Genomic DNA, 14112 nt, shown 5'->3' with positions numbered 1-14112 from the left:
GTTTTAGTAAAGATAGAGGATCAAACAGCCTGACCCTGCAGCAGCTCTATGTGAGCCAGGTGTGAGGTTTAATTTATCCTGCTTTACCTGAAACATCTAAATATTATCCTTTTTTTACAGTCATGTTCATTTTGGGGGAAATTTCACAATCTCTTTTCTGTATAAGTGCAGTGTCTCCTCGTTTTGTTGATAGGTCCTGTGATTATAAATGTTTAAAATAATAAGTGTTGACTTTTTCCTTGTTGGGACTTATTTTGGCTCCACATCTGGGGAGGCTGGCCCTGCTTTACAGCTTGAATTCAATCCCTATCAAAAGCAGCAAATTGGTTTTGAGCTCAGATGTTACTTTTGTTTCACGCAGAAGCGACACATCTGAATGGCGACACTGGAGGAGACGACGGTCAGAGAAAGGCAGCTGATGGCAGATCTGTAGGAACAGTCTAAATCCTGTGAGCCAGACTGAAAAGTGAAACACATTTCAGTCTTGAGTCCAAATTGGACCAACAGGAACTCACTATAAAGGACGAGGTACAGCAGGTCGTCCACTTATAAGAAAAAAGTGGTTTGACCCTTAACTTGAAGAGCCGCCTGACACACACTAAACCTCAATTAGCTCCTGAAGGCACAGCGATCAGTGTGTCGTACAATCAAATCAATGGGTGGATAAAAAACACCACAAATATTAAGATTTGATGGCTTAAGGCTGGATGATTAAACACAAAGGGCTGATACAGGTCTGTCATATGCATGAGGTTGTCAGGATGTTGATGTATACAGCTTCACTCTGTGCTCTACAGCCAGCTGCTATTAAAATGTGAATTTAGAAGATCATAGCTCTAAAATAAAATGTGATGACACCACAGGTCAGAGATCAATCACTGGAATTGCACATGAACGCAGTTTCTATAGCTTAGTCTACACACTGATAGGCCAGGTGTGGAGGTGGATGGGGCCAGCAGGGTGCCTGTAGCGGGCCTTTTGAAGCACAGTCAGACCTTGGGTTAACTTCTGTCTCAGTGGGAACTCTTTAACCTTTTTCAAACAGACTCCTTCAAACCAACAGACACGACACAAACACAACGATCTACACACAAACAGAAATACAAAAGTCGCTATAAGAATAATCTGTTATTAACTGTAAAATAGCTTCATGATCTATGGTCAGTATGAAAGTGGTAATTTGGGTTTTTGTTCTGTGTAACAATTAAAAATAACTGATAGAGTATGTACACAATAGCAGCAAACAGACTTTTGGTAAACGGGAAAGTGAAGGTAAATGTGATGGAAGAGGTTCAGATTCACTTCTCACAACTCAATCATTGACTTCATTACACATATGTACAATAGCTTTACATGTCATTTGGTATGTTGTGATGTCATCAGACACGGACAGGACCGTTGTGTCTCTGTGGGAAAAGCTCGACCACTTCATGAGGTCCAAAGTTCAACCGCAGAGAGTACACGATATGAAATGAGAGGGGAACATTTTAAACAACGTACAGAAGAGTTCACACTTTGAGAGGGCTGGGCGATGAAACAGCTTCAGTACAGAAATATGTTTATGTTGATAACCGTAAAACTGGGACATGTCTGATTGATAACATACAGCTGACGCAAACACAACCAAAGCCAATCAATATGCAGTTGCATCCAATGGCTGTTTTTTTTTTTTTTATCATTAAGGTCTGTTAAATGTTTGGATTTAATCTTTATCCTTTGACTGTATTTCACTCTTTCTGAGGTCTGCAGTTATCAGAGAAAACAAACTGAGCTAGAGTTAGCTGCAGCTCAGCCTGCAGCCTCTGCAGCCACACCAAATATCCTTGAAAAAACACAGAATTTAAACATGAAATTGCTTTATTACAGCTTTTACTGGATTTAGTCTGCAGGCATTTTCATTCTGGAGAGGAGGATATTTCTGCAATAATTCGGCTTATAGTAGCTGTAAAAGTTTCCTTTTTAACCTTACAGTTGAGCTGACATCATTAGCTGCAGCTCAGCTGGCAGCCCATAGAGCCAGGCCGTAGATCCTAAAAAATGCTAAATTCATTAATTTTGTTTGGATTTTATAACTGGGTCTTTTAGGAGGCGAGCCCTGTGGATAATTGAGCTGATGGTAAAAGTTTCAGACACTTAATCTAATAACAGAGCTGACATCTTTAGCTTTAACTCAGCTGGCAGCCCCTGCACCAACAATCATTTGAAAAACACTGAATTAAAACATAAAACTGCTTCATCAGAGTTTCTGTTGGATTCTATCAGAGGGTTTGTTTGTTTTGAACAGGAGGACAGCCCTGTGGATACTTCGGCTAATGATAAAAGAAACTAAACAACAATACAACTGAGCTAACAGGAGCTGAGTAGCAGCTCAGCTCAGAGTCCCCTTCCTTTGTAATATGAAACTGCTTCAGTCATTCCTTTTCTTCTTTGATCATTGAAGAAAAGAATAATTCAGCCGTCACAAAGTGTGATAAATCTTATGCACCCGCTCTAAACTAAACTCTAAAGTAAAGTGGTTTCTTCAGGCTTCCATTGTTAACAGGACAATCTTCAAACTGGCAGCATGATCAAATCAAACATTGTGATAAATATCAATAATGATCAATATAGAAAAAAATATTGTGATCATATTTTTTTGCCCAGCCCTGCTTTGACCTTGGCCCTTTTCCACCCACCCACTCATCCATCCATTAAATTCATTCATTCATTCATTTACAATTCTACACATTCATTCAGTCATCGTCTGTGAATTTATCTAACGTCCTACATCAAGTGAAACATTCACGGCTGTCCACTCGTCCATCACTCCTCCGTTCACGCGTTCACTCGTCCATCTGGCCTTTGTTTCTGAGGAGCGGTGGATCAGCCAGCATGAATAATATAGTAAAATAATTCCTCTCTGATTTCTTTCTGTTCATATTATTTTAACACTATGTACAGTCCTACAAACAAGGACGCCGTGAGGAAGGATGAGACAAACGTGTGACACTGAAATGTCCACACAGCAACACACACCTCTCAGTCTGAGTTCATGCACATGTTGAGGAGTTCAGGGGTCAGAGCAGCACAAGGTGAGGAGTCAGGCTCATATTTGGACAGATTCGTGGCCCAGCAGAGGAGGTTTTTCTTCTGTCGATGGAATGAAAGGTACAAAGGGAGCTGCTGGCTGTGATTACCTGTTCGCTCCTGTCTGTGGGTGAGTGAATGAACACCTGGAGGACAGACTGATCTGATGAAGGTCACCCTGAGAGCAGCAGGACGACTGGAATGATACGACAACAGGTGTGGGACCTTGAGCAAGGCACTGGAGCTGAACCAGCAGACAGAGAGCAGCAGGTGTGAGGCTGGAAGTTGGCACGAGGTCTTTCCCTGACCCCCTCTCCCTGTCCTCCTCACAGGACTCGGGGGCTGTTGGGGGGTCATGAGGAGTCGGTGCAGGGTGAGGGTGGAGGTGGGCACAGGTGGAAGTATGAGCGCTCAGTGGAGGGGGAGGGGGGGCAACTCTCCTCGGCTGAAAGGTACTGTGAGCGGGGGGTTGGGGGCGGAGGATAAGGGTCTGAGTCTGAGTTCAGGTCCATGTAGTACTTGTTATGCTTGCCGTGGCTGCCATGGCCCACGGCCTTCCAGCGACCCGCTGATGACGCCAGCCCGGCTGGCGGGTGGTGGGGGGTGTAGTCGCTGTCACAGACATCGGTGCTGCAGGGCGTTGTGGGCGGGGCAGCACCTCTGACGGGATGGTACGGTCTGGGGGAGGAGACAGAGTTAGATCACGGTGAGTCAAATACTTGTCTGAACTCAGTTCTGCTGAACAGATAAAGGTTGACGTAAGCCTTTCAGCGAACGAGACAATACGATACAAGACATCAAGTTACAATTCAATGTGATACAATAAGAAACAATATTATATAATAATATAACAGGATACAGTCTGAAACTACAGGATACCACACGATACAATAAGATATGACATGACACATACCATACCATACAACACGACATGACAGGACATAACGGGACACGTTACGGTATGATACGATACAACATGACCCAATACGATACGACACAACACAACACGACATGACAAGTTAGGTACGATACGACACAACACGACAGGACACGGTACAATATGATATGACACAACACTGTACAATACAGTACGATACAACATGACAGGACACAACGCGGCACGACACGACACGATACAATATGATGTGTCCTGCCTGTAGCCTGCCTTTGATGTTTAACACATGTTGCACATGCTCTGTCTGTGTGTGTGTGTTTGTGTGTGTCTGTTACCTGTAAGATCTGGTGGTGGAGGGACTGTTGGAGGAGTAGAAGATCTCAGTGTTGTAGAGGGAGCGGTCTGTGGCCGGGGACGGAGGAGGGTTCAAGATCTGCAGACAAAATATGAAAATATGCATGTGTTATTGAGCTGTGGAGAGGAAACAGCTGTGTGTGTATGAGTGTGTGTGTGTGTGTGTGTGTGTGTGTGTGTGTGTGTGTGTGTGTGTGTGTGTGTGTGTGTGTGTGTGTGTGTGTGTGTGTGTGTGTGTGTTCTACCTGAGGGTAGAAGGCTCCTTTGGTAGACGAGGAGCTGCTGGACGAGGCTCCGGTCACATGGTTCCGGTCGTAGAGAGGAGCTCCGCTGCTACTGCTCCCCATCAGGCTGACCGAGCTCATCATGGACTTACCACAGGAAATACCTGCACACGCACAGCCACAGAACACGTCACTGATGAGTTATGCTCTTTTTTCACTCTACTTTTTATTGTTTTTATGAACAAAAACACAACACACCATCCAGGAACAACAACAGAGAGGGTCAGCACAGGTGAAGACAGAGGCTTTACTTCTTTTCAATCCAATACAGGAAATGAAAAGTCAACATGTTACATGGAAAAGTCTTAACCCTTTAAACTCAGCAGTGTGCAGCTATATTTAAAAACACTGGTGTGTCTCTATGTTTTGTTATAAATGTAATTTCTCTTAAAGCTGCTGTGAGGAGATTTTATGTGGTTATGAAAGTATTGAATTTAATAATGATGTGTCTTTATGACATGCTGAAGCAGCACCTGAAATGTTTTAAACCTTGACATCATAAACTGATGTCTCTATTTGTGTAATATTTCAGTCTTTGTCCATTTCTTTATTCACTCTCTCTAAATGTGACTCCTGTTTCAGCACTCTGCAGATGTGGATCTGTTGTTACCTTGGAAGGTGCCGTGCTGTGAGCTGCTCGGGGCAATGAAGTTGAGGGGCACGTGAGGCGTGCCGCTGATGTACTCGTGAGGGAAAGTCCCGCTGGGTCCTTTGTAGCGTCGACACACCACACGCTGGCAGACGAAATAAGCTCCACCAATCACAAACACGAGCAGGATGATGGCAATGACCGGGCCGATGGTGTTTGGACCGGTGTTCGGGATGCCGCTGGACGGAGGAGACACAAACTCTGCACACAGACAAGAAAAAGACGACTCAGAGTCAGAGGCGAAGCTGGGAGGAGTAAACATCAGAGTGATGTGTGCAGGAGTGTTTTAAAGTGTTTACCACAGGCGAGTTCATCGGATCCATCAGGGCAATCGGAGTAGTTGTCACACTGTTGTTTCTTGGTGATGCACTGATTGTCTCCACAGCGGAACTGGTTTGGAGGACAGATGGCTGCAAGAAACAGAAAACAAAATAAAACAAACATTTAAATTATAATTAACAAGTGCAATGTCTTCATCAGACTGTAAAATATACTGTGCGTGTTTTTGGCTTTGTTCTTAAATGATCCATCTGTATCTGGGGAAAACATGACTCAATAAATCTTTTAAAGTGAGTGGACTAATTCTCACTGCTGTTGGAGTTCAGATGTTTAGATATTGAGCTTGTTGAACGTACTCTCACAGTCCTGCTCGTCCGAGTGGTCGGCACAGTCAGGTTCTCCGTTGCAGCGGCGCTGAGCATCTATGCAGCCGCCTTTATCACACTGAAACTGGAATGCAGAGCAGACGGGACAGTTCTCCTCGTCGCTGCTGTCGTCACATTCAGGAAAACCGTCACAGCGCCATGCCATGGGGATGCAGTCGATCTCACCTGTGGAGCAGGTGAACTGCTCAGTGGAGCAGGTGGGAGGCTCTGAGGGGAGGAGGAGGAGGAGAAGTGAGACATGTGACAGCATGATGAAGCACCGGCTTCAGAATTCAATGTTTTTTTTGAACTTTTTGTTAATGAACCTTCTGCTGATCTACTTCCTCTCCTTTTGTTAAATCATTCCTCAAACAAGACTATGAACCAGACGATGTCACATCGCCCTCTCAAACTATCTGGACATTCAAACTATTGGTCTAACTTTGTGTTTGTTTACATGGGAGGTGATTGTGTCTGTGTTTACCTCCACAATGCAGCAGGTCCTGCAGTAACACCAGGTGCATGGGACAGGAGCATCGAGGTGTGCCGTCTCCTTTGGCGATGCAGATGTGAGAGCATCCTCCGTTGTCACGGGAACAAGGGTGTGATGCTGAAGAGAAGATACAGACACAACCTCAACAAAAGGATACTACAGGAGGATTCAAGTCTCTTTTAACGGGGACACACTGAATAACTGTCTCTGACAACATAACAGGATCCCCGCAGAAATAGACCTTTGTGTTATTGTGTAAATATCCTGTTATCATCAGTGTAGTGCGGTGTGTGTGTAGAGAGTGGTGTGACAGCTGTTTGTGTTTAGAAATTATCTTCCACTTGAACATAAAGCTCTCTCTCTGTAGGGATCCTTTCTGTAATGTTGTCGGACTCTTAGTATTTGTAAGGTCTTTACCAAACTCCTGAGGATCCATCTCCTCCACGGCGTGGATGGAGGTCAGGTATGAGATCCGTCCCTGTATGCGTGTGCGTCCGTCTCCGGTATGTTTGTCCACCCTCTCGATCATCTGCTGCTGCCGGTCGATCCAGTACAGGTGATCTCCCAGTATGGTCAGACCCATTGGCTGCAGGATGTTGGAGTCCTGGAGGACGATGCGATTGGCTCCTGAGGGACACATATCAATGGAATAAACACACTTTAATAAAAAGAAAACAGCTGGTTCATAAAACTTTCTTATAGAGGAAAATGAAAATGAAAACTGGCAAAGGGAGGATGCAGAACACTGATTCCTTGTTACTTGTTTCACATCATTAATAAGATGCTTTCCCTACGTCTCATTTACCTGCTCACCATTGTTCAGGTTTTTCAGTACTTTATAAAACAATATATTTATATATATATTTTTTATAACTGACCTGTGAGGTCACTGCTCTCGATGCGTTTGAGGTCGGCGTCGACCCAGAACAGTTTTCCCAGCTTGTTGTCCAGAGCAAGAGCGACGGGTCTGATGAGGCCAGTGGTGAACAGAGACTCTCTCTCCGTCCCGTCCAGACTCGCTCCCTCGATCTTCGCTGAGCGCTCCTGAACCGTGGTGAAGTACATGTACCTGCAGAGAGGGGGACACAGACGCATTCAGAATCACCAATCATATAAGGATCACAGATATACAGCTTTAGTTATAGAGTCATACATGCAGAATGCAAGCATACATATACATGTGAAGATGTGTATACTATAACCTATTTATATATATACACACGTTCTATTTTCATGTCATCCCAATGCTATGTTATCAATAGAAAAATATATAAATGAATATGTTAGATTTGGGAATACACAACATGGCATAGCACTGTTATATTTTGTTCAGTAATATTGTTTTCACACAGATGTTTTGTATGGATTATTCCATACTTCTCCTGTAAAAAGATGAAATAAATCATCCTTAAATCCCTCGTGTTCAGGAGGAGCTTCATTTCTCTTTAAGTTTCATTGTTTAAAAAGTCAAAGTTAAGGAGCTTTGTTGACTGTTTTATGACTTTCATGGTTTGCATGTCAGTTTTTTATGACACAGTTTGTCTTTTATGAGCTCAATCCTGTCTTGATGTAATAAACATGATTAAAGTAGGGCGCCGGTTTGGTGGTTAAATCACGTGCCCCATGTACAGAGGCTATAGTCCTCGGAGCAGGATCCTTTCTCTCCCAGTTTCCTGCTCTATCCTCTCCTCTCAATAAAGACATAAAAAGAACAACAATCTGCTTAAAAAGGATCAAATTGAGATGCACAGACTGAAAACTGTATTTGATTAAACAAAGTGATGACTGAGGACATGATTTTAACTTATATACTCTGTGTTTGGTGTCTGGTGTTGAAGTTAGGTTGATTCAGAGCTCCCCACCTCACCGTGGTGGAGGGGTTTCCTCAGGGGCTGTGCTCTCAGAGCATTAGCCCCTGGTAGGGTCTCTCATGGTGAATGATCCAAAAGCTAAGGGGCCAGTCCAAGAGCAGTTCATAAAACCATGTATGGATCAGTTTTTGGACTGGAGCTACTTCACCTGATATAGGAAGCCCAGGGCTAACCCCTGGAGCAAGACCTTGGGGGGATGCTCGCTGGTGAGCTGTCCAGGCTCATATCCACGGGGCTCAGTCAGGCCCAGTAGAAGGAAATGACATAGAGCTACCAGCTTTGGGCCCGTCTTGGACGCACTCATAGGTGTACATAGGTGACTGCACACCAGGCAGCAGGCAGGGGCCTTGGCATGCTGATCTACATCAGTGAAGACTGACTATTGGTTTCAGGAACCTAACCTCTCTGATGAGAGGTGCAGATATAATGCACAGCTCCTGAATTAACCTCCTTGAGAGGATCTGGTTCTATCTCCTGTCTGGAGTCACCCAGAGTGAGAGGCACTGATCAGGGGTTGGAATACTCACAAGTCCCAGCTGAGCGCCTCTTTGTTGGGGTTCTCCCAAAGTAAGTATTACAGCCTTTTTAACTCAATACAAGCAATTAAATCCTCATTGATGGCTTATAATAAGGTGACATGAGGTGTCATATCTGGACTTGTCAGGTCAGTGAGGTTTACAGGAAGTGTTCTGAGATATTCTGACTGAAAATATAAGATAAATACATATTTATAAAATACAAGTTTATATATATTTATAAAAGTAGAATTCAACCTGTCAGAATGAAACTGCAGCCACCATCTAAAAACAGCTCCTTACCCTTTCTCAGCATTGACCACGATGGCGCGCGGTTTGTCTGTGTCGTCCTTCAGGACCACGCCCACCGTGTGCCCGTCCATCCGCTGCACGTTGATGGTGTTGGTGGTTTCACAGGTCCAGTAAAGATGGCGGCTGTAGGGGTCCAGGCTCAGGTCGTGCAGTTGGTTGTCCTGAGCGCTGCCGCTCATCATGGATGACTGCAGGGAAACACAGAGAGGTCAAAGGTCAGCATCTGAAAGGGTTCAGGGTCTGTAACCACAGCAATGTGTCCCCCTGGAGTTCATGAGGTTTGACATTTACATAAGGGGGTTGGACTTTGTTTGTTTGTCTGTTTTTATTGTTGCCCAGCAGCAGGGTTTAACAACTTTACTGAAAGTGTTTTTTAATTATAATAACTTTTCTTTTTTAAATTTTTATCCCCATCAGAATCTATTAAAAGAGTTCAAACTAAACAAACTGAAGATCAAACATGTGCATGCATCTGACGGTCTGTCAGAGTGTTACCATGGCTCCGTCGTCTCTCGCCCTGCGGATGTTCTGCCTTCCGTCCAGCCAGTACACCAGCCGGTCCAGGGGGTCGTAGCTGACGGCGCGGACGTTCCTCAGCACGTGGATTGGCAGGATGATGTCGGGACTCTGCTCCCCAAGAACCATCCGGCTGATACTCGCCTTCTGACTGAAGAGCAGGAAACTGGAGGGAGCTGCAGACACAGAGACAGGCCGTAGGACAGACGTCCATCATATAAACTTTCACTTTCCCGCTGTTGTTGTTTTGAAACTCATAATCAAACTTTAATCATAAAAGAAATAATTTATTTAAAGTCTCTTTTAATCAGGATAGGCTTCATAAATCAGTACAAATTAAAACTCCAGGGTGCTCTCTCTGTTCTCTTTCTTTGTGTGACCAAATGTTTGCTCCAGAGAACCTTAAACTTGTTTTAGTTTACCGAGTGCTCCTTACTCAGCATCAAATAATCTGTGACTTTCTTATCTTCCAAAACCAGTGAACTGAGTTGCAACTTTAAGCCTACTGTGATGAGTAACTTGACAAAGCTGAAGTAACATGAAGAGCAGAGTGACAGTGCTGTAGATTATCTGTGCTTCACATTAACTTATTTTCAAACTGAACGTGTGTTTCTCTCTCCGCTCTGTACTCACAGCTGCAGTTTCGGCCATCAGGGTTCAGGGTGTAGTGGGAGGCGCAGCGGCACTGAGCACCAGCGGGCGTGGCCAGGCACAGGTGAGCACAGTTTCCGTTGTTATGGGAACATTCATTGGTTCCTTCCTGACGTGACGAGTGGAAGACGAGGATGTCCAGCATCAGCTCCAGCTGGCCCTGAGGACACGGTCAGGGGACAGCAGTGAACCTTCAGATCTCTAACTCTGATTTATTCAGACTGAGGATATTTTCAGTGATCATTAAGCACCAAAAGTACCCTCCCTCTTCACAATGATTAAAACTCAATCCCAGATTAGACTGATAGTTTATAACAATACAAGGATCACATTTAAAGTAAGAGTGGAACATTCTCCTGATGAAAACATTTGACATCTGAATGAACTGGCTTCTGTACCTTCAGCACCACGGTGCGGTTTAGTCCGCTGCGTTTGTCCGCTCGTTCGATGCTGCGCAGGTTAAAGTCGGTCCAGTAGATGAAGTCCCGGTACTGAGTCAGACCGAACGGGTGAGGCAGGTCATCCACAATGATCTCCCTCTGCAGGCCTGGAGGAGAAATTAGAATAAGGGATTACTTTCATCAAATACAGTGTCTGACTGCAGGCCTCATTTGCAACATATTCAAACAACTGTAGATGTAGAACTGTACAGTTTTAATATTTAAAGAAACAACTGGTGTTAACAGTCTGGAATTGACTATAGACCAGCTGTTATATCAATAGCTCAGTTTGAAAATTTAAAATATTTCAGTGTCCGACCAAAAACAACTCTGATCATTTCATGAGAAAGTTTTACTTAGTCTAATGAAACAAACAGCAAATAAATAATCCATCCTCATAAACACGAGGAGTAAAGACTGACTTAGACAGACAGCAGAGAGACAGGTGTCCAAAACATGCACTCAGGATGCTGCTGTGATGTAAACATTGATTTATAATTATCAGTACAGCCTCCATAATGTCTCCTTAAACACCCTGCATCAGTCAAATGATGATTTACAATGCACTTATATGGTCACATGAAATGTAGTACATTAATCACAGGGTGATTTTTTATTTTACATCCAACAAACATGGAAGATTAGTGTGAAAGGTTTTTCTGTTTCATGAAATATTTTTACATTCAGTGAAATGTTTTTATGCATCATGAAATGTTTGTACAGTTGACCATCAGGGTCACTGTACATCACACTGGTTTAAGTTCCAATGAGAAGTTATTTTAAACTCTTAGGGGTCTGCTCGATAACGCGGTTGTTTTCTGAGTAGAGCTTTGGACGTGTTCAGGGGGCTTCATGAACATATTTCTAATAATAGCCAAAACAATTAATTTTCAAAACTTTTCCATCCCATCCTTTAACCTGCAGACTGTTTCCATGCCTGGATAACAGATTCATCCACATACATACATTTTCCAGGATGTTCATGGCTCTGTGAGAAGAGTGCATCAATGAATGAATGTTTTCCCCCTAACGTGTCAGTGTGTGTCTCCAAACCTTGCATGTTGGTGCTCTCGATCATGCATGTGTCCAGGTCGGTCCAGTACAGTCTGTGGTCCACGTAGTCGATGGTGAGCCCGTTGGCCCGGCCCACTTTGTCCACCAGAGTGTTGGTGGTGCTGCCGTCCATGTAGGCCCGGGCAATACGTGGCCGACCCCCCCACTCTGTCCAGTACATGAAGCTGCACCACAAACACAATCTGTTACATAAACTCTGCATCTCAGCACGGTACAGGGTCACCAAAGAGGCTGTAAAATCTCTTTCTCATAAAAATATTTCTCTAATCAGATCATTCATCCCACAGCGAGAACCTGTTTCCACTCTTTAACTGCTGTTTCCTCCAAAACAACAAAACACACGTTCGATTTTATTGTCTTCAACTGTGCAAGCATGAGAGTGGAATCATTAAATGACATCAGACGCCTTGAGGCAGCATGCTGACAGGTCTGAACCATGACATCATGAAGACATCAGCAGGTGAGTGACAGGAGCCAGGATGTCTGACAGGCTGGCACAGGTACACACACGTACACACATACACACAAGGGGCAGAGGAGAGCGTCCAGGGGAATTGGCCCTTGATGAACAGGGATACAGTTGGTGTTTGTAACAAACAGGTTTAATAGTATCCTGCCTCTCTCAGCTGGAGGGTTATGGGGGAAAAGGGGGCGTGGCTTTGGCTGTTGTACCTGCATACCAACACAATGACATGTCTACACTCTCACTACCTCAGCCTGAGTGAAAACACACGCTACATGAAGTCATTGGCACAGACTCGAAGCTCTGAGACACGGGGACCTCTGGAGTAAGCCAGGGCCTGGCTGTGTGGAAAGTTTCATCTGGATCAGAAAGATCTGGATCTGAAACACACTTTGTTTCCATCCAGGATCCACTGACCAGAACCACTTTGACCTGTTTTTCCAAAGAATAATTCAGAGACTGCATGTGCCCCTCCTCCTGTGAGACTTCTATGTGTGCACACAGCACTGCAGTCTCACGCCCTTATATGGGTGTTGGAGGAGTGTTTTAATCAGCTAATCTGGATACACTGCCGTAGGCTCCAAATTTATGAGGACATGGCACTTGTTAATTTAAGAACCCAGGTGTGCAGTTTGAGAACAGGTTCAAGAATCATAGAATTCACTTGGAGACTGTCTGAATAACAACTTAAAGAAACATCTCGTGGAGGTGTTGGTGAATGACCCACTGACTGCAGCGTGATGTCTCCTGTTAAAGATGAACCTTCTCATGCTGTTTTGTTGCTGATGGTGTCATTCTGCACCCCCTCATCTAAATGTTGTGATCACTGACTCTCTCTCAGTCCTTCTCCCTATTCCTGACAGTTCCTCACCTGAGCTGCTCTCCTAATGGCTGAGAAGCTCTGTGAATAACTCTGATAGTAACCAGGACCTGGTCTTAACCCTGTTTTCAAGACTTGATCCAACACAATGTCTGTCCTCTGATCGGATTTCTTTTAAAACACTGGGCACAGATATTTAAGACAAACCACCTCTTGGGACAGTGTACTTCCTGTTCTTACCCGTTGGAGGGGTCCAGAGCAAGGGACCGAGGGTTGTCCAGCGATCTCGGATTATCCAGGTCCTTACAGACCAGAACCTGCCGGTGCTGACCGTCCAGCCGGGCCACCTCAATGCGGTTCGTACCCGTGTCGGCCCAGTAAATGTTTCTTCCCATCCAATCCACCGCCATGCCTTCTGGGTAGTCAAGTCCAAACTCTATGACGTGCTCCACAGAGCTGCCATTCATGTACGCTCTGCTGATGGTCTGAGAGAGAGGAGAGGAAAGGAGTGAGAGGAGCAAAAAACAAATCACAGTTTGAGACGAAATCGAAACTTCAAATGAAGCAGCACAAGAGAAGTGCTCAGATCCAGCCCACCTTGGCCTGTATGTCTGTCCAGTAAATTCTTCTTTCAGACACGTCGAAGTCGAGAGCGGACGCCTCTTTCACTCCGGTCAGCGGGATGGCCACGTCGTTACTGTTCGTACCCAGAGAGATGCTCCGGATGTTGTCCCTGAGGAAGAAACAGCATCATCAGCTGCTGAGGACCTCCTGCATACTTCATCTTCAATTCTCAGGAACAGTGGAATATGAAGCTGTGTTTGCACCAGGTAGGTATAACTTACCTGTTAGTAAAGAGCAGAAAAGCCTCAGGCACCACACAGGTCTGCAGGTCTGAGAGCAGCTCCATCCCCATGGGACACGCACACCTGACCGTCTGCTTACACCAGAAACAAAGATGGCTGCACCCGCCGTTCTCCACCGCACAGCCGTTTGTACCTGGAGCGAGGAGGGGAGGTTTATCATTCATTATTTCACATCCTGCTCTTGATGTAAATGCCACTC

The 14112-nt window shown here is 44.7% G+C and overlaps 1 protein-coding gene across 1 annotated transcript in view; it reads right to left on the bottom strand.

The window, feature by feature from the left end:
* Window positions 1-1629: 1629 nt before the first annotated feature.
* The window catches only part of lrp5 (low density lipoprotein receptor-related protein 5), a 56573-nt gene continuing 44090 nt past the window's right edge, over window positions 1630-14112 (bottom strand). Inside the window, exons 13-29 of the mRNA XM_034686529.1 lie at window positions 13893-14046; window positions 13645-13780; window positions 13288-13532; window positions 11744-11928; window positions 10649-10797; window positions 10233-10410; window positions 9579-9775; window positions 9075-9271; window positions 7264-7454; window positions 6803-7012; window positions 6377-6502; window positions 5884-6120; window positions 5548-5658; window positions 5210-5449; window positions 4561-4703; window positions 4297-4394; window positions 1630-3744 (exon numbers count right to left, since the gene is read on the bottom strand). Of these exons, the coding sequence (XP_034542420.1) occupies window positions 3420-3744; window positions 4297-4394; window positions 4561-4703; window positions 5210-5449; window positions 5548-5658; window positions 5884-6120; window positions 6377-6502; window positions 6803-7012; window positions 7264-7454; window positions 9075-9271; window positions 9579-9775; window positions 10233-10410; window positions 10649-10797; window positions 11744-11928; window positions 13288-13532; window positions 13645-13780; window positions 13893-14046 (3122 nt within the window). The 3' untranslated portion in view covers window positions 1630-3419. The remainder of the gene's footprint in view (window positions 3745-4296; window positions 4395-4560; window positions 4704-5209; window positions 5450-5547; window positions 5659-5883; window positions 6121-6376; window positions 6503-6802; window positions 7013-7263; window positions 7455-9074; window positions 9272-9578; window positions 9776-10232; window positions 10411-10648; window positions 10798-11743; window positions 11929-13287; window positions 13533-13644; window positions 13781-13892; window positions 14047-14112) is intronic.

This window comes from Notolabrus celidotus, chromosome 6 (genome assembly GCF_009762535.1).
Source record: "Notolabrus celidotus isolate fNotCel1 chromosome 6, fNotCel1.pri, whole genome shotgun sequence".
Classification (NCBI taxonomy): domain Eukaryota; kingdom Metazoa; phylum Chordata; class Actinopteri; order Labriformes; family Labridae; genus Notolabrus; species Notolabrus celidotus.
Note: the sequence above shows the minus strand (reverse complement) of the source record. Positions and strands in the feature narration are given on the sequence as shown.